Here is an 18,728-nt window from a genome sequence, read left to right on the forward strand (position 1 = left end):
ATTACAAGTCAATCAGAATTTGTAATCATAGATATACATAACTATCTAAAATAAGGGAATTTCTTTCCCCTAAAGATAAATATAAAGATAAGGATAATGATAAACCAATCAACATTTTAAAATCCTAATAATCAATGGTCTATATCTATTTTGAGATAAGATACAATTTGGCATGTTGAATTTGCCCTTCAACCACATAAGTAAGTTGAATGATTCTTGAGGCTTTTGTTTGATCTCCCTACTCCCTCTGCTTCATGTGACTGCTACACTAGGAAGTTGTAACGTATCTCTTGGGCCAACTCCTCTCCAAGACTTGGAGAGACTTGAACTGAATATTACTCAATAATGGTCAAATGATAACAAAAAATCATAATAAACCCCATCACTACTTGGACAAAAAAATTAAAACAAGTAAATGTAATTACACAAAAAATAACAAAATATGTTGAGTCGAGCAAAAATGAATTTACTGTTTATATATTCTACAATTGCCTGAATCTAAAGACATTCTTCAAATCAGTCATAAACTTTATTGAGAATTTCATATCGTACCCAAATATTAGTTGTAACGGAGACAAATAAAAGGAAAATTCAAATGAGTGAAAGTTAAAGGAAAAAAAAAATCCAACAAACATAAAAAGAAAATTATTAAAAATGATCACACAAATATTCAAAAAACCATTATAATATATCAGTAAATAAGAATATCTTTAATGAAAATAATAGCCATTTATAATAAACAAAACAATCACTCATTAATAAATAAATAGTAATTATTAAAATTCCTTTTTAACTTTGTAAATATAATATAAAAAAATGGGTCATGATCATTTTATATCAGTGTAATTTATACTCTCAATCTTGGTCATTTATATTTAATAATTCTAATTTATTAGATAATACAAGCAAATAAATGACCAATATTTGATATAAGAATTCTTATTTTTATTTTGGTGTAAGGACAAACTTCTATAAAAATTTATTTACGATGATTGATCGTTCATTGTTAGACGTTGAATATATAGTCTTTATTAAAAGAGAGTACGAAGGAAAATCACGGAAGTGTTACAAAGATGGCTTGATCAAACGTTTACTTTTCGTAAAACAAATAAAAATGATTCATGATCGAATCTTATGTTTGTTTAAAATTTATAGTGTCGTCGATCGTACGTGTTCATATTATACTGCATGAATCGGTAAATAAACTATATGGGCCACGGTGATCGTATGACGTAGCTTAACTGAATCATTGAGTATATAATAACATCAGCAATGTGTAATATATAATTCAAGCAAGCATAAATTTTTGTTATTGGAGCACTTTAATATGAAGCTCGTGCCTCGTGGAGTGAGGAAGGGTTTAAGATGAGCTATCATCCCCTTTTAAATTTATATAATCTTTTAGATATAAATATTATTTGTGATTTTTTTATCATATAAATAGTAATTATTCCCTTTGAAACTTATAAAATTTTTAAATAGAAAGCACCATTTATTTATATCTATATTTACTCGTTCAGTTACCAAACTTTAGATGCTTGCTTTGTAAAACATGTGATGCTGAAAAAGCAATGCAGAAATATTAAAAAAAAAAAATGCAGAATGTTTACATTTTTTTTAAGGGTTTGGTGTTTGTCATTTTAAATGACATAAGCTATGTCATTTTAGGAGAGAAATAGACACAAAAAAACGAAAATCATGGGAGAGAGAAAGTTGATGATTTTTTTTAATTTAAAATTCAATTTTTTTTTTCTGTGTCTGTCTCTCTCTTAAAATGACATAACTTTATGTCATTTAAAATGACACACTTTTCCTTTTTTTAATTAAAAAAGGTAATTAGGCGTTTAATATATTTCATTTGAGGTGTGGGGAAGGAGCATGGTATGCATGCATCATGCGCAGCAGGGAGAAATTAATATTTAAATCAAGGAAAAAATATTTCTGCAGTTATTGTAGATAAGTTATCTTCATTTTTTTTTTCAAAACAACATCATTTTGATATTGAAATCTTAAAAAATTATAAATATAAAAACTATTATAACCCTCAAATAAATTAAAATTACAAAAACACCATGATTTTCATCCCAAAACAACGTCGTATTTGACTTACTACAGATAACTTATATGAAGTAATTGCAGAAAAAGCGAACCCTTAAATCAAATGATAGTCTTAGGGTGCATTTTGATATGATATTTCTAAAAATAATTAGTTGATGATAAATGTTGTGTCAAATTTGTAAGTTGTCAGTTTGAGTAGCAAATACGATTGTGTTTTGTGAATTAGACATTTTTCATGAATCATTATCTATTTTTAACTGCTATTTTTAACATTATGCACTTATTAGTTGATTTGAATTTGAAACTATTAAAGTAGTGTATATTCAAAGAAAATTCGCTTGATATTGTGACAGTCATGAATGCATGGGGAGAAAATAATTTATAAGATGATAAAAATATTATATTTGGTTTGAACACAGTTTTCTCAAGAATGTTTGGCAATATTTAAAAAAAATGTCGGCTAAAAAATAAGACATCTGGGGAGGTGGATGCAGTGACCAACATATGCAGGGAAGGTAGAGAAGAGGTAAATCTCTTTCCATCTCAGAGTATTCCGTCAAATTCGTGCATGAATAAGGTTTTTTTTTATATTATTAATATGATGGACATACTATCACACAAAAAAGAGAAAACATTTTCATTGCGAGCAGCTCGGTGTATCATTTATTAAATGTGATAAAAAATAATTTATTTATATTACTCTTACTTTCATGATTATTTTTACCAATATCTCTTCTTCTTTTTTTGGTAAAAGAATATATTTTTGTAACACACGGATTTTTTTTTTGGACATATTACAATCGGTTTATCTTTTTGCAACGAGATTAAGGCTTTAAAGTTTAAACCCTCTCAAAGATAATAATGAAGAGGATCGAATACATATTCTCCTCTCCACATGCTCAGCTTCATGACACTAACCGAGCTACTATCATTTGATAATTTTTCCTAATGATAGAATCACATAGAATTACATGAAAATATTACTTCTGCACTTAAAAGATTCGTACACTTTATACATATTGATTACAAGAAATTATATTTACAATCTCTTTTATCTTGCGACTTCTTACAACCATTTTTTTTTTTTTGTTATTGGATCAAAAATCAAATCAATTGTTCTCACTTAATATCATTTTGTAACCAACAACTATAAAAATTATCATAAAAGGTTATAAAGGAAAAGATGTCATAAGTATATTGTCTATCTACTGATTAATGATATTATCAATTAATAAATCAATAGACTTAACTTATTTTTGTAAGCAAAAAATTAAGTTGTGAGTCCCTTAACCAACAATTTACTTTTTTTTTAGTACATTAACCAACAATTTACTTAATACTTATTGGAGATGTCAAATGTCAGGTGTTGTAATAACGTAAGTATGAATAACAGTTCCTTTTTTGGTTTCTAGAAAAAGGAAAAGTTCGCATTTGGAAACTTCTTCAGTGTCTATTTCAATGCCGCGTTGTCGGTTTTGCTTTAGGATTAGGAAATTTTGATCAAAGCTTTCCCACTACCCTTACGTTTTTTTTTTCAAAGAAAAAGTCAAATTAGGAAATGGTCCACAATTACCATCTACTCTCTTTTTTGAATTATCCTTTTCTGATCTGTCATCATCTATATGGCCCAGGGTGTTAATGGCATATGTGTTGCCGTCTTGGTGGATCCCTCCATCGTTTTCGTGATGCACCTGACTCATCGCCATAAAATGTTTCAACTGCAAGACGTAATCACCAACATAATTAACCGGTTAACCCTGATTAGCAAATATAATTGAAAATTTCTGTAGGGTAAATAGGAAAACAAAAAGAAAGAAAGTATACTTGAAACTGTAAAATTTGATAAAGTAAAATATTAAAATAGAATCAATTTAATTAGTCTTTAATTTTAAATAAGAAAGTTGAGAAGTTGAAGATACCAAAGTTTGAATTCATCAGCCTCATATAAAAATTGTCTATTTCTATTATTACTAATAAACTTTTAATGGATATAGATTATTTTATATCTAATTTTAACATGATCTTATTATGAATCTCAACTATTCAAAAATAGATTAATAGTCATAGTTTTAATGATAAAATTAATTGTTGACCGTTGTTCTATTTGTGAGTGATTGAGATTCATCATGTACATAACCTGATTTTGTTTAAATTGAACATGAAATGATATATTCCTACATCTAATAGCTTTATTTGAGTTAATTTCTGCTCATAGTTTACATTGTACGAATTTTAAAATTAAATGAAGAATTGTTTGATAAATTTTAAATTAAAGGTTTTTTTTAATAAATTATATTAATTTTTAATCTGTGATTCCAAACAAGGACACTTGATAATTTCAAACACAATCTAAGTGTGTACATATGGTACTAACGGTCCATAAACGCTGGTTAAAATAAATACCTGTTATTGAACTTTGGTCAATATATGATATGAAATTGGCATGGCGTGGACTTGAATTGTAAGCCAAAATGCGGTTCAATGTCAAATCAATGACTGATTATGGAAATGTGGTCTTGAATTGTATTGCGACTACAATGTTGAAAACCAAAAAAAGTTTCAGAGTACATGTGATCATCCAATTCCGACAAGTTAGAACACAAGAAAAGATAGTAGAATCAATGAAATTGATTTGTATTCTGTTGAGATATATAGTTCCACATTGATTGGATGGACAACTAATATGGCCTTTATAAGGCCTTGGACACTTCCACCCCTTGAGTTAGCTTTTAGGTGGTGTATCTCAAGATTTTTTATATGGTATAAGAGGGCCTGTGCAATTTCCACCCTTCTAGCCTAAAAGGCTCTTGCGTGAGGGGACGTGTTGAGATATATAGTCCCACATTGATTGGATGAGTAACTAATATGACCTTTATAAGGCCTTGGGAACTCTCACCCCTTAAGCTAACTTTTGGGATGATGTATCCCAAGGTTCTTTACATATTCCAAAAAAAAAAATTGAAATGGATTTGATTTGAGATATTAAATTCGAGTATTGGGAATATAGAAAATGATTTTGGAAGAGTTCGTAACTTCGTATAATAAATTTAGCAGTATTTAAAATGGATTTAATTGGATAATTGATGAACGAATAAATATATAAAAAAATATAAAAGAGAGAGGATGAGTTGGCTTTCAATTATGATGATTCATTCATTGAATACAACATGCCTTAATGAATTTATTAATTAAAAACTGTGGTAAATTCTCAAAATTTAAAATAGGCAACACAATTTTTTATTTTTTTATAACAAGGCAACACAATTTAATGTGTGAAATAAATTGTCATTAGATCAAGTTGATTGATATGGAAAATTAAAAGAGACAAGAGACACGTACTATTTAAAAAAGAGATTGTTCAGACATCGTTACTTTTCTTTTACAATATATATATATATATATATATATATATATATATATATTTCTATTTTGAGTTTTTTTACAAAGAATATTTCATTTTAAAAGTTTAGAATTAAATTTAAAATTAAACGATAAAAAGGATGAAAAGTTTGAAAGAATAAAAAGTTAAAAAACTAGATTTAAAATAAATAAAATTTTAACACGACAAATAATAATAATAATATTAAAAATTTTCAATATAATATTAATTTATCACCCCATCACTATCACTTAATAAAGGATTAATATTTTTCTTAGAAGATAATTTTATTTTGTACGTACACATAAAAGTATGTGAGACTCGTATATCTTCTTTCTCTCTCTTATCTTGATATGACTTTATATAAATTTCATATACTTTTATGGGCAATGAAATTCTTATGTTGCATGATGTGCATTCTATTTCCTGCCGACACAGTTAGTTGGGGTCCAACATGAGAAAAAAAGATAAAAAAGAAAAAAAAAATGAGGCTCTATTTTCGAAGAGAGAGCCGGAGAAAAAATCCGTTTGATTTTTTTTTCTTTTATACGTGTAAAGAAAATAATTTTATCTACCTAAGAAACATTAAATTCTATAAAAAAAATATTAATTTGGATAGAATAATAAAACTTTTGACGCATGAAGTGAAAACAGCCAAAAAAAATAAAAAATAAAATAAAAAATTGGATAGAATAATATACAAATTTTATCTATATGAATCTTTTGAATATTGACCTTTCTTCTGTCTTTCTTTACTATTTTGGCCGTTGGCAGTTCCCACTTAGCAGCAGCGCAATATTGACTTTACTAAAACGCGGAGAATCGGCAAATCTTCTCCTCGCCACGTTCTCTAACAACTTCTCCGCGATGACGTGGCTCAATTGCCACACCCACAAGTCCACAACCACAACCACAATATTTTTCACCACCAACTAAGGGTGATGAATTTAACACAAAATATATACGATGAATAATTAGCTATTTTTTACACGGACGAATTCATGTTTTAAATCTTGTGTATTATGCGAGTCACTATAATAAGACAATATCAATAAAAAAGATTAAAGCATTTTAATTTTGAATTTAAGTGTTGACATATAATACAATAGAAAAATATTTGTCCTTTTAAATGACACAATTTAGGTCATTTTATTCTCACAAAAATGTAAAACTTACATCTTTATATTTTTTTTTTGTCTACTCTCTTCTCTTTTATTTATCTTTTTCTTTTACTTAAAATTATACAACTTTATCTATTTAAAAATGATACACACTTTTTCCGTAATACAATACAAATTTTTGTTTATTTTTATCCAATACTACTAATACAAATATGACAATGAAACGTAACCAATACGAAAAATATTCAACTACACCTTTCTAAATATTGCCTATCTATTGATTACACGTGCTTCTCCACCTTGGTTGAAATCAGTCACGTTGAAATCTAACTCCAGCTTACCAGCAACCAAACCACAGAATAAAAATAAAAGTAAAAAAACATTGTTTGTTTTAAGAGCTTATATATAGATACAACGTTTCAGGCACACAAACCTCGCATTTAGTTTTTTCCCCTGTCTGATTCTGCTTAGTTGTTGTGAAGTAAAACAGGTGAGAAACCTCCTCTGCTTGTTTTTTCATCTAATGTGTAGCAGCAATATCTCTTTCTAACTTTTGTGTTTTGGTTAATCACTTGCACTTGCAGAGACTAGAAAGTTTTTAGCAGTGATGTCGAGCAACAACGGTAGTGGTGTTTCAGTTACTGAGGATTATATGAACGGTGGGGGTGTTAAGGACCTGTATGGTGAGGATAGTGCCACAGAGGACCAGCTTATCACTCCATGGACTTTCTCAGTTGCCAGGTGACATCTCAAATGTGAAAAAAAAGAAAAAAGCAAGAAATTTTATGTACCTTTTAGTTTCTCTGTGCGTTTTGGATCTGTGCTCCATTTGTCTATATGATCTTGAGATTTAGTGTTAGTAAATTTAATAGATGTTCGGTCTTATTTAATAGCAATGATTCACCATTGAGATTTCATATGTTTCTGTACTTCAGTTTAATGTTTAATGATCTTGTACAGTCTTATTAATAGTTTGAGAACAAAATCCACCACCATTCGCTTGTTCCTTATGGCACTTTCTTAAGATCTCAGCATAGAGTTTGTGTGCTAATCAAGCATTTTTGTGTTACAGTGGCTCCACTTTGCTGAGAGATCCACACTACAACAAAGGACTTGCCTTCACCGAGAAAGAAAGAGATGCTCATTACTTGCGTGGCCTTTTGCCTCCAGCTGTCTTCAATCAAGATCTTCAGGTTAATTAAGATGGCTTAGTGTTATTGTTGATGTATTCAATTATTTTATTTACATAAATGGTACCTTAGATGCAGTTAGGTCTGAGGATTTTTTGGCTAACTGCTCTTCTTGTTATTATGCTGTTCAGGAAAAGAGGTTGATGCACAATCTTCGTCAGTATGAGGTTCCTCTGCATAGGTACATGGCCATGATGGATCTTCAGGTACTTGCTGACTTACATACAATCTTTCCCATGAAGGGTGCATATAACACACTATTTTCAGAAAAATAAAATAAAATGAAATAGGCCAGTATATAATCTGCTGGTGTAAGGAACATATAACCAAGACCTATTATATTTTGGCATTTCTCACTGTCTTTGGCATTTCTTTATTGTCAGGAGAGGAATGAAAGGCTGTTTTACAAGCTTCTGATTGATAATGTTGAGGAACTGCTTCCTGTTGTTTACACTCCAACGGTTGGAGAAGCCTGCCAGAAATACGGAAGCATTTTTAGGCGTCCTCAGGGTTTATATATCAGTTTGAAGGAGAAGTATGGCTTTTCATGGCACTCCTGTTTTTGTTTTTAAGTTAGCATTTGAGAAAATACTAAGTACTTCAATTCTTCAGAGGCAAGATCCTTGAAGTACTGAAAAACTGGCCAGAGAAGACCATTCAAGTTATTGTTGTGACTGATGGTGAGCGTATATTGGGACTTGGAGATCTTGGTTGCCAGGTAGAATATAGCATTAGTCCCTTTATCTGCATTACACACACTGACTACCATATTAACATAATTCTTCAAAAAATTTCTGTCAGGGAATGGGGATTCCTGTTGGGAAACTTTCTCTCTATACTGCATTAGGAGGTGTCCGCCCTTCATCAGTAAGAACTACTAGATGCTCTTTTCCCTTTTTCCTTTCCCTGCTTCATGATTTATCAATTGTTCAATTGCTATCTGGATCTATGATTTCAGTGCTTGCCTATTACCATTGATGTTGGAACAAACAATGAGAAGTTGCTGAATGATGAGTTTTACATTGGACTAAAACAAAAACGGGCAACTGGAAAGGTCTGATCTTCCCTCACACTTACAGACATTCAAACAACTGCACAATTCTTTTTCCCCCCCCCCCTTTTAACTACAACTATTGAGTGTGAAATTTCTATACGGCTAACTTGATATTTGTTTATTGTGTTTAGGAATATGCGGAGCTTCTAGATGAGTTTATGCGTGCAGCTAAGCAGAACTATGGGGAGAAAGTTCTTGTACAGGTTATATACCAGATTCAGCATCTGGAGTGGCTTTGGTTTGCTTGAATCTATTGTTTAACTAATTTTCATGTTTCTTTTTCAGTTTGAAGACTTTGCTAATCATAATGCATTTGATCTGCTGGCAAGATACAGCTCATCTCATCTTGTTTTTAATGATGATATTCAGGTAGCATGCTTGAAAGCTTTTGGCTGTATGCACAATTTCATATTTTAATTCAGGCTACTGACTCTGATCTTCTTTGGTTTAATTCAGGGTACAGCATCAGTGGTATTAGCAGGATTGCTTGCTTCCCTGAAATTAGTTGGGGGAAGTTTACCCGATCATACCTTCTTATTCCTGGGAGCAGGAGAGGTAACTCAAAAGTTCAGATTGCATGTAAAAGGAAAAAAATAAAAATAAAAAAAACCATGACTTCCATACTTACCTTCAATATTTATCATGCTTTGGTACCTTTCCCCTGTTGGCCTGTATTCATTTTTCCTTAGTAATCCATAATTTATGAGAATGCAGAAATATACATATGAAATGAAATTCTATGTGTTTTTCTCTTGGAGGAAATTTCTTATTTTTATCTTTTGGTTGTTGAAGGCTGGAACTGGTATAGCAGAGCTGATAGCTCTTGAGATTTCAAAGCAGGTATAACTTGATACTCGTATTATTTTTTATTTGATGATATTTCTTTATGAAGTATTTAAATATTATATACTTGGCCAGACAAAAGCTCCCGTGGAAGAGACCCGCAAGAAGATCTGGCTTGTAGACTCCAAGGTAAAATGCCTGAAGTGCCTGGCAAACTGGAAGAGAATAATATTCTTTGTCTTCTAGATCTTCTTTTTCCATATCATCTCATAACATGCTTTTTTTGTTCCAGGGACTTATTGTTAGCTCTCGTCTGGAATCACTTCAGCACTTCAAAAAGCCTTGGGCCCATGAACATGAACCTGTGAAGGGGCTTCTAGATGCTGTCAAGGTGAGGAAAATGTCACCGATTTTGGTTTAATTTCATAAAATATTTGTTATCCTTAATTCTTGTACACAATATCTTACAATTCATTCATCAGGCCATCAAGCCAACTGTATTGATTGGATCATCTGGAGTAGGGAAGACATTTACCAAGGATGTGGTTGAAGCCATGACATCCTTGAATGAGGTACTTTCTCTCTTTCTCTAATAATATTTTCACTACCTGATGAGAAGATTCTATCTCTAATATTTGTGATATTTCTTGGCATGTAGAAACCGCTCATTCTTGCTCTCTCCAACCCAACTTCACAATCTGAGTGCACAGCAGAAGAAGCTTATACATGGAGCAAGGTAAATTTTCATTATTTCTTATTTGCTTAGCCCGAGAAACATCACTTTTGTGAGTTAAATGTTAAATCAGACAAACAATCAAAACACTAACATCTTACATCTCTTCTATTTGCAGGGTCGAACAATCTTTGCTAGTGGAAGCCCATTTGATCCTGTTGAATATGAAGGAAAAGTTTTTGTTCCTGGACAGGTTTAATTTAACACTCGCTAAACATTTGTTATTCAGCAGACAGAACTTACCAATATTTGTTGCTGATTTTTTATTTTGTTTCCATACTATGCAATTGAGGCCAACAATGCTTACATATTTCCTGGTTTTGGTTTGGGTTTGATCATCTCTGGTGCAATTCGTGTGCGCGATGAGATGCTCTTGGCAGCCTGTAAGTACATTTAAACCAGAAACTTTTGCGAGATATAGATCATTAGAGCATGATAATGCACTGTATGAATGAGTTGCTCCAATTGATATTATGCTTGTGAGTTGTTAAGAGAGCAGACAGTTAGAAATAAATTATAGTGCTAGACAATGTTGTACATTTGAATTGATAATATATATATATCTATATGTATATTTTATTTTGTATCGAATTGATAACATCTTTAATTGATTAACACTTGCATGTTCATTTGATGAAAACCCTATGAAACAACACATACTTGTGAGGGCTAACATCTAAGGATTTACTAACCATTTTATCATTTGCAACAGCTGAAGCTTTGGCTGCACAAGTATCACAAGAGAACTATGATAAGGGGCTGATTTACCCTCCATTCACAAATATCAGAAAGATATCAGCCCACATTGCTGCTGCCGTGGCAGCTAAGGCATATGACCTTGGTGAGTTTCATGAAATGTGTTCAGTTCAGACAGAGTTTTTTTTTTTTCCTTCCTTAATGTTGTCTTCTCTGTTTGATGGACAGGTCTGGCTTCTCATCTACCTCGACCTAAGGATCTTGTCAAATATGCAGAAAGTTGCATGTACAGCCCAGGCTACCGAAGCTACCGTTGATATTTTTGAATTGAGTCTATAGTCTGAAGTATTTTAACTACGAGCTTCTTTTAGGAACCGATTTATTTTGTTGCTTACGAGGACGGTTGTATAACAGTATAAGGCATTGCCATATGAACTTAAATTCCTCAACCTGTTCCAAAGGTTGACTTCGAAAAGTTGCTAATTCTTTTGGAACTTGAACCTATGTTCATAAGGAATATTTATTTTGAATTTGTGTCTATCTCTCTCTTAAAATGACATGACTTATGTCTTTTAAAAAGACAAACATCAAAATATTCCTATTCTAATTTATGCTGAACGGAACATGATTTTTAGCTTGAGCTAGTTGTTTGGAGGAAGAAAACAGCAATCCAATAACAAGTGAAAGTACAAGCAGAGAAATTCTAATGGCTGTTGCACCCAAGCTAGTTATTCTATATTTTTTTAAAAACAAAAATTTAAGTAAATTCGACAGATTCATAAAAATATGTATATGTAAACATTATTTTGTAATTTCCATGTTGCACAAACCTATTTTAGTTGACAGTTCACGCAGACCAGAGCATAAAACTCATTAACAAAACAGGTCATGTTTATGTAAAATTTAGCTCTTTCAAACGAAAACAAAATAGGCCGCTTCTTTATCTAACCTGTGAATACACCACAGCTAGAGTTACAAAAATTTGCTTCCAAAATTGTCTTCATGTGTGATTCGTTTCTTTCAAGCTATTGCAAACATACATCATTTATATACATAATATCACCACACACAGTGCTACATGAAGATTGCATCATATACATAATAGAACCATGCCGGGTACATGAACAAGGGTTTCCACACTTAGCTGGGGATTTATGAATGTATACGTATCAAACTTGTAACTATATGGCCACTACAACATCAGCAGAATTAAAGGTTTCCGCGTATTTCTTCTGCAACTCGACAGCTACGAATCGCCCAAAATGAGCAGGGTTTCAGTTTTCTCTTCATGGCTGTAAAAAGCCACCCCATTTGGTTTTTACATGTGGCACATTCAGCTATTGTCCACGCATACCTGCCAAAAGTAGCATATTGGCATATAAGCTTTCTATGTTCTCATTAAACAACCCAATACAAGTCCCACATTATGTAGCATTTACAGTGCTAATCCTCACAAAAACATGATCTACAGAGTAGGCCCACATTATAGCCCACTAGCTCATCCTTTCCTTTGTCTTTTTCTATTTTTAACCCCGGGTAGTTGGTGGTAGTAAAGAGGTTAAATAGGAAGTGAGGCCATTGAGAGAAAAAAGGGGCCGTTGGCTAAAAAAATACCCACTCATCTAAAACGTTGCCAGACACCAAATTTCTGAAAGGTCTATGATAGAATTTTCCATAGAGCACAACAAAAATACAGAGAAAGAAAAAGAAAAGAAGGCTCAGGAGCGATTTCCAATCTCTCTGCGCATCGGCCTTAGCCCTAATGGAATTATTCCACAAAGGGCTAATCCTCCTTGTGAGCTCGTCTTTAAAGTGCACAAGTAATAGTGTATCCACCCTTGAGTTTTGATAATTTAAGATCACGGTGCACTTTTAATTAAATCAATGGTAGTTACACGCTCGTGCACTTTAGCGACAAACTTACTTTAAGGAAGCTTTTTTTCCCCTCCACAAAGACACTCCTCATAAGCTCTATGGCTGAAAATGTTTGCCGAAAAACTGGCATTTCATTCTACCCAAGTACTCCTCAATCAGTAAATAAAGCACTCTTCCATATATACTCCTTTAAACTAAAACCTACAAAAATAATAATAAGAAAATTTTGTATGGTATCAAGGCACACCCAATTCTAAAAAATTATTAAATACCTACTCAAAATCTGCAAAGCAAAAATAGTATGCACATTTAGAGCTAAAGCCTTATGTGCGGATAAATCAAAAGCATATCAATTATAAATTTATAATTAAGTAAATTAAAAGGGCAGCTGGTTAAGGAGGGAATTTTTTTTAAAAACCTCAATATAATGAAACAAAAGGTTTATTAAATATCTGAAGTTAACACTAAAATAATCATGGACAAAATATCTTTTAATATCTTTTTCTTGTAAAAGAAAATTTTATTAAAGAGAAGAGAAATACAGAACAGGAAGAACAGGTGTCCTCCTAAAATTGCAGAAAACAAAGAAACAAGTGAAATTAAAAAATTAACTCGAGAGATCTCCAAAAAAACAACCATGTGCATGAAACCACGAGTAAGGGAAAGTATCTTCCAACCAAATGGACTACATGTCCAAAAAGAAAGCACAACCTGGTAGCTTTTTCACCTCCTTTCTTCTCCCCAAACCCAGATAACAGGTAGAGAATGTCTCTACAAAGTGGGAGGATAAATCCAATGCGACAATGGAAAATAGAATCCAGGGCATGTTTGGTGCATAGTATAGGATAAGACATGATAGTATAAGACCTGATAGTATAAGGTCTGATTGTATAAGACCTGATTGAATTTTAATACTATCCAGCGTTTGGCACGGTATTGTATAAAATAATATATTGTATAAGATAATATCATCTAGTATTTGGTAATGCACTGTATAATACTATATATAATAAAAATAAATATTTTTAATAAAAATATCATTTAATAAAGAATTTATATAATTCTTCAAAAAATGTCAAATGATATTAATTTTTATAAAAATTTATTGATCAGTGTTTCAAAATATAAATTAATTTTTATAAAAATAAAAATATTCAATATTTTAAAAATTAATATATTGAATTTTTTTTATTTTAATAGATTAATATTAAAATAATATATTAATTTTTGAGAATTACATTGGTCAAAGATGTTAATACATCAATATTTTATTAGGCCTTATCCCTCACCCTTAGGCCGGATTAAGTTATACATCGTTTTGATGTATTAAGGGATTATGCTGTATAAGCTTATACTATACGATGGTCACACTAAACAACTGAAAATGTCATAACGTATAGTATTAGTTTATACTATCATGTCTTATACGTCACACCAAATAGGCCCTAAAACAACATTTAAATGACTACACGCTAGGTGAGAAAAGAAAAGTTAAATATAATCACAGGTCATCATCACCATTACATGAAGCATGATAAATCTTCATGGCATGCAATAGCTTGATCCTTGACACACTTTAGTTGTCTAAAGAGAAATAAATAACCTGATATGTTCATAAAATCACAGGACATGAAAATGAACATATACTTACCCAGGAAACCAACTGTATTCTGTAGATGCTGGCCCAATGAGAGCTAAGCCATTTGCCTTGTAAAAAGTCATTATCTCATGCACAAATCCACCTGGATTCACATAAGCACCAAGGGGACCCTCACTTGACATCATCAACATATCACTTCGTTTCGCAATTATAGTCTGTAAATTTTAAGAAGTTAAAAAAGGGAAGAAAAATTACTTGCCTCACTTGATGAAAGCTAAAAAAGAATTGTATATCAAAAATTGTCTCTATGTTTAAACACAAGTAATATGATGTGCAAAATTGTGGGGCTTTGGGGAGACAGTGATAACCTGGCAGCTTTTACAACGGATAAGATCAATGCTCTCTAGTAATTCAATTTCCCTGCGTAACCTATATGCGATGCCATCGATATCCAAAAGCTGCTGCCTTGTAGATTCAGACACAGGTATTTTACTGGCGATATGAAATGATAAAACATCAGGCTTCTTAATGAGACCATCCATGCTAGGCACCCCAATTATTTGCCTCCACATATCTACAGATTATCAACACAACCATTAGTTTTTATTCTGAGATTAACATTTTTGTTTCACAATAAGAGCCAAATTTAGAGATTAACCTGTTAAATAATTTGAATCGTTAATACACTACTGAAGTTTTCAAAACAAAAAAAATAAAAAATAAAATAAATGAGGAGTTGTATTATCTAAATTTCAGTCAATTAAGAATAAGAAAATATCTAAAAACAAATCGATATAAGGAGTAATGGACAAAAGCATAGATTAATTTATACATGGTAGGTTCTGCAAAACTGTGTTTGGAAATTCTAGAACTATACATGAATTGCTCATGAATTTTCCATTGAGATACGTGTTTGAATTGTAAAATCAATACTTACAGACCAGCATGCAGAAAAGAAAAGCAAAATTTTATTCAGCTAAGAATAGTGATATCATAACAATGAAAAAAACTAAAATCAAATATGCAAGAAATATCTAAGAAAGAGTCAGAAGAAGCAAAGCAACACTACCTGCAGCCCTTTGCGCAAGCCAATAGGAGTCAAACATACGATATACCCAATGGGGCCAGAATGCTCTTGAAATTTTATGTGACGGGCAGGCATAAATAATTTTACCAAATTTATCAAGATCATCTTCTTTGGATGACTGCTTTCCGGAAGTGGAACAATTCCCAATTCTTGAATCCATATTTTTGGTTTCATCCAAATTGGATATAATTTCCTGATCTGACTTATGCATGAATTCAACATCACTGCTATTTGCTGATTCATCCATCATATCATGCACATTGCTAGAGCCAATGACTGATAGGTGGATTCTCTTTTCCATCAGTGAAAGCTCACTCACAAAACTCTCATCTGAAGTTGTTTCTGAATCATTTTCCCCATTTTTTGACCCATGCATTTTAACACGCGAACACTTTGAAGACAACTTATGTGAGACGGCATGGTTAGAGGGCATATTACTTAATGGTGCTGATTTGCCAAAAGCATCCCTTGGAGTTCTCAACGGAAGATCTTCCTCAATAATTTGGATCTCTCCATAAGGCTAAGAAGAACCACCCCAACCAAACAAAGAAAAAGAGAGTCATCAGCCCTTAGTTACGTAGCTAATGCCCAAGTAGATAAAAATAAAAGGGAAATAAACATAATAATATTTTTCTAACCACTCCTTCCACATCAGTCCAACACCGTCTTAGGCGAAATCGTTGTTGTCCACGGGTAACCACATTCAGTGAACCATCCTCTAGACGCCCGTATTGTCGAATCTGCAGATGAGTTTAGCAAGTAATATAAACCAATAGACATATTGACACTGATATCTAACTGTTGTAAGAACTAAGAAGACCATGACTTGTAAATACAGATGATCTCATATAGACGCCCCTATTGTCCAATCTGTACATGAGTTTAGCAAGTAATATAAATCAATACACATATTGACACTGATATCTAACTCTAGTAAGAACTAAGAAGACTATAACTTGTAAATACAGATGATCTCTTTTGTTTTGTTTTCCCTCCTTTAAGAGATGTGGGTCTTCTACCTGCTGCATTGTAAAATTAGGCTTTGTATAAATGAATAAGATGTCATGTAGGCAAGCAATTAATTCAGCTCCGCTCATCCCAACATCTATGGTTGCATCAAAAAGGTCTTTGCACAAATACACATTGAACTGTGGAAGTGATATATACCTTTACCAACATAAATTTTCTGAAACAAAATGACTTGCCTACTGCTTTATCATGTCTCTTAACAATTCACTACTGGGTGAAAGGAGGCCCTTTTCCTAAATCATGAAAATTAAACAGATAGAACTATGTTTTATATTTAAAGGGTTATATGTGGGCAGGGAACTAACATGTATTAATGCAAATCATTCAGTATGAATTTATTATAAATATCACATCCATTGAGATGTAATTACCTCTGCAGTTGTCCCAATGTTTTCTGTTTTCATCCTGCGATTTGCAGTATCCCTGTGAATTCGAACCTGAAAGGCAAATGCATTTCCATGTCAATCATGTTTTATGAGAAAAACTAAAACACAAGCATGGATGAACCACAAGCAGTCATCATAAGGAGTTAACCTACCACACCAATGGTGTAAGGAACATCAACTTGACTCAAAGCTCTTTCAACAGCAGCGACAAATTTGGGTACAATAACTCTAAGGGGAAGAGTAGCCCCGGGAAAGAGTACAAATCCTGAATATTGCAAGGACTAGTCAAAGTTATTCCTATAAGTTAAAGCATGTTAGAAAGGGCATAAGAAGGATAAGAAGATAAGTCATACGAGAAGACAACTTTTTGACACTTTTTATGCTAGGAGGAAATAATTAGACCACTTTTCAAAAATATATTCAATAACAGTTTGATAGGATCAATGGCAAAAATGAAGCTTCCAAAAGCAACCAGAGACAGTGCAGCTGAATGAAAAGGCTCACGGAACCTCAAATCCCATCCGTACGTAAAAGCAACTCTTAAAGGGCGAAGAATAGCACAAAACCTGTTTTGAAATTGAGTATTTACAGAGAAAGAAGCCTATTAACTCAAACAATGAATGAAAGTTCAAGAGTGCAAGGAAGGTCCTGAAAGTACAATGTCTAATTGTCTATACATTTTCCATCCTGTAAGAGCATGAGTTTCTCAATATTTTTTCACTATTGCTTAATTGCTTAACTTGTCTACACCACCATGCAGAACCACCAACAAAGAAAGTGAAAGGATGGATGATATAGATAGATATACCTGGGAGACAAAATAGTGGAAGGTTCAATATAGCACCACCATCCAAAAAAGCAGTCCTGTGGCGCGTGTCTTCAACATCTGTGAGTAATATCAACTTATCAAGTCAGAGTCAAACAACCCAGTTGAAAACAAATGCATAGCAGAAAAGGGCATGAATATATATACAAATACAATAAACAGATAAAAACCCTACCACCAAGATATGAGTGTAAAGACGTTATACTGGGATTGAAAGTGAATTCTCCAGATGTGTCAGCATAGTCACCACTGAGTGTAGTAGAAGAACGTCAGCGTTTCCACAAAAAATAAAAATAGAAATGAATAATAATAAATAAATTCTCCTATTACTATGATGTCATAGGATAGGCTACATATATTGCAATTTGCAGGCAATTGATTTGAGCTTTTGATTCTACGAAATTTGATTGTATAATTGTGAGAAAGAAGGAGAAAAAAAGAAGAAGAGGAAAATGAATTACGTAGGGTTAAGGTGGTCATGGGAAGAGTCAGAGTCAGAGTCAGAGTCAGAGTGTTGGAGATGATCGACTTCTTCGACCTCCAATTCTTCAAGATCGAGCTGGTGAATCTGCTGGATCTGGTATCTCTCCATCTCCATGATTCTGTCCTCATCCATTTTTCACTGCTAGGGTTTTCTCTGATATTCCAAATTTGCAGAAGGGGAACTGAACTTGCTCAGGTAAAGACTGCTGCAGAGTGATGAGGGCAAAATGATAATTATGTAACTTCCTAACCTCTTCCCTCGTAACCACTGATCTACCCTTATATATAAGGTGAGAATTCTCCGACATGAAATATATTTTAATTAACACACAATGAGATGTTACACTCGTCAGTTTTATGTTTGGATAGAAATTTTTATTAGTGAAAAATTATTGTCGTGTTATATAAGATAAGTTTTTCTTTCTATA

At 32.4% G+C, this 18,728-nt stretch overlaps 2 protein-coding genes across 2 annotated transcripts; one reads left to right on the plus strand and one right to left on the minus strand.

The window, feature by feature from the left end:
- The first annotated feature begins 6,907 nt into the window (after window positions 1–6,907).
- LOC133312434 (NADP-dependent malic enzyme) lies at window positions 6,908–11,552 on the plus strand. The gene is made up of 20 exons (XM_061513623.1): window positions 6,908–7,048; window positions 7,143–7,299; window positions 7,631–7,751; window positions 7,880–7,954; window positions 8,132–8,283; window positions 8,361–8,466; window positions 8,550–8,615; window positions 8,707–8,802; window positions 8,934–9,005; window positions 9,088–9,171; window positions 9,259–9,357; window positions 9,595–9,642; window positions 9,721–9,774; window positions 9,878–9,976; window positions 10,068–10,157; window positions 10,244–10,321; window positions 10,437–10,511; window positions 10,611–10,701; window positions 11,031–11,159; window positions 11,243–11,552. Exons 2-20 carry the CDS (start codon window positions 7,166–7,168, stop codon window positions 11,329–11,331), a joined length of 1,758 nt encoding a protein of 585 aa, XP_061369607.1. The 5' UTR covers window positions 6,908–7,048; window positions 7,143–7,165; the 3' UTR covers window positions 11,332–11,552.
- Window positions 11,553–11,926: 374 nt separating this feature from the next.
- Window positions 11,927–18,541, minus strand: LOC133312424 (uncharacterized). Its single transcript, XM_061513610.1, has 10 exons — window positions 18,279–18,541; window positions 17,993–18,066; window positions 17,800–17,877; window positions 17,144–17,256; window positions 16,977–17,042; window positions 16,215–16,316; window positions 15,559–16,096; window positions 14,858–15,063; window positions 14,541–14,704; window positions 11,927–12,368 (listed from the first exon to the last, which is right to left on the minus strand). The coding sequence occupies exons 1-10, from the start codon at window positions 18,431–18,433 to the stop codon at window positions 12,224–12,226; spliced, it is 1,641 nt and encodes a 546-aa protein (XP_061369594.1). The 5' UTR covers window positions 18,434–18,541; the 3' UTR covers window positions 11,927–12,223.
- Between the last annotated feature and the right edge of the window lie 187 nt (window positions 18,542–18,728).

The sequence above is a fragment of the Gastrolobium bilobum genome, unplaced genomic scaffold, assembly GCF_033153095.1.
Source record: "Gastrolobium bilobum isolate Gb01-03AN ecotype WA unplaced genomic scaffold, APGP_CSIRO_Gbil_v1 utg3492, whole genome shotgun sequence".
In the NCBI taxonomy this organism is placed as follows: domain Eukaryota; kingdom Viridiplantae; phylum Streptophyta; class Magnoliopsida; order Fabales; family Fabaceae; genus Gastrolobium; species Gastrolobium bilobum.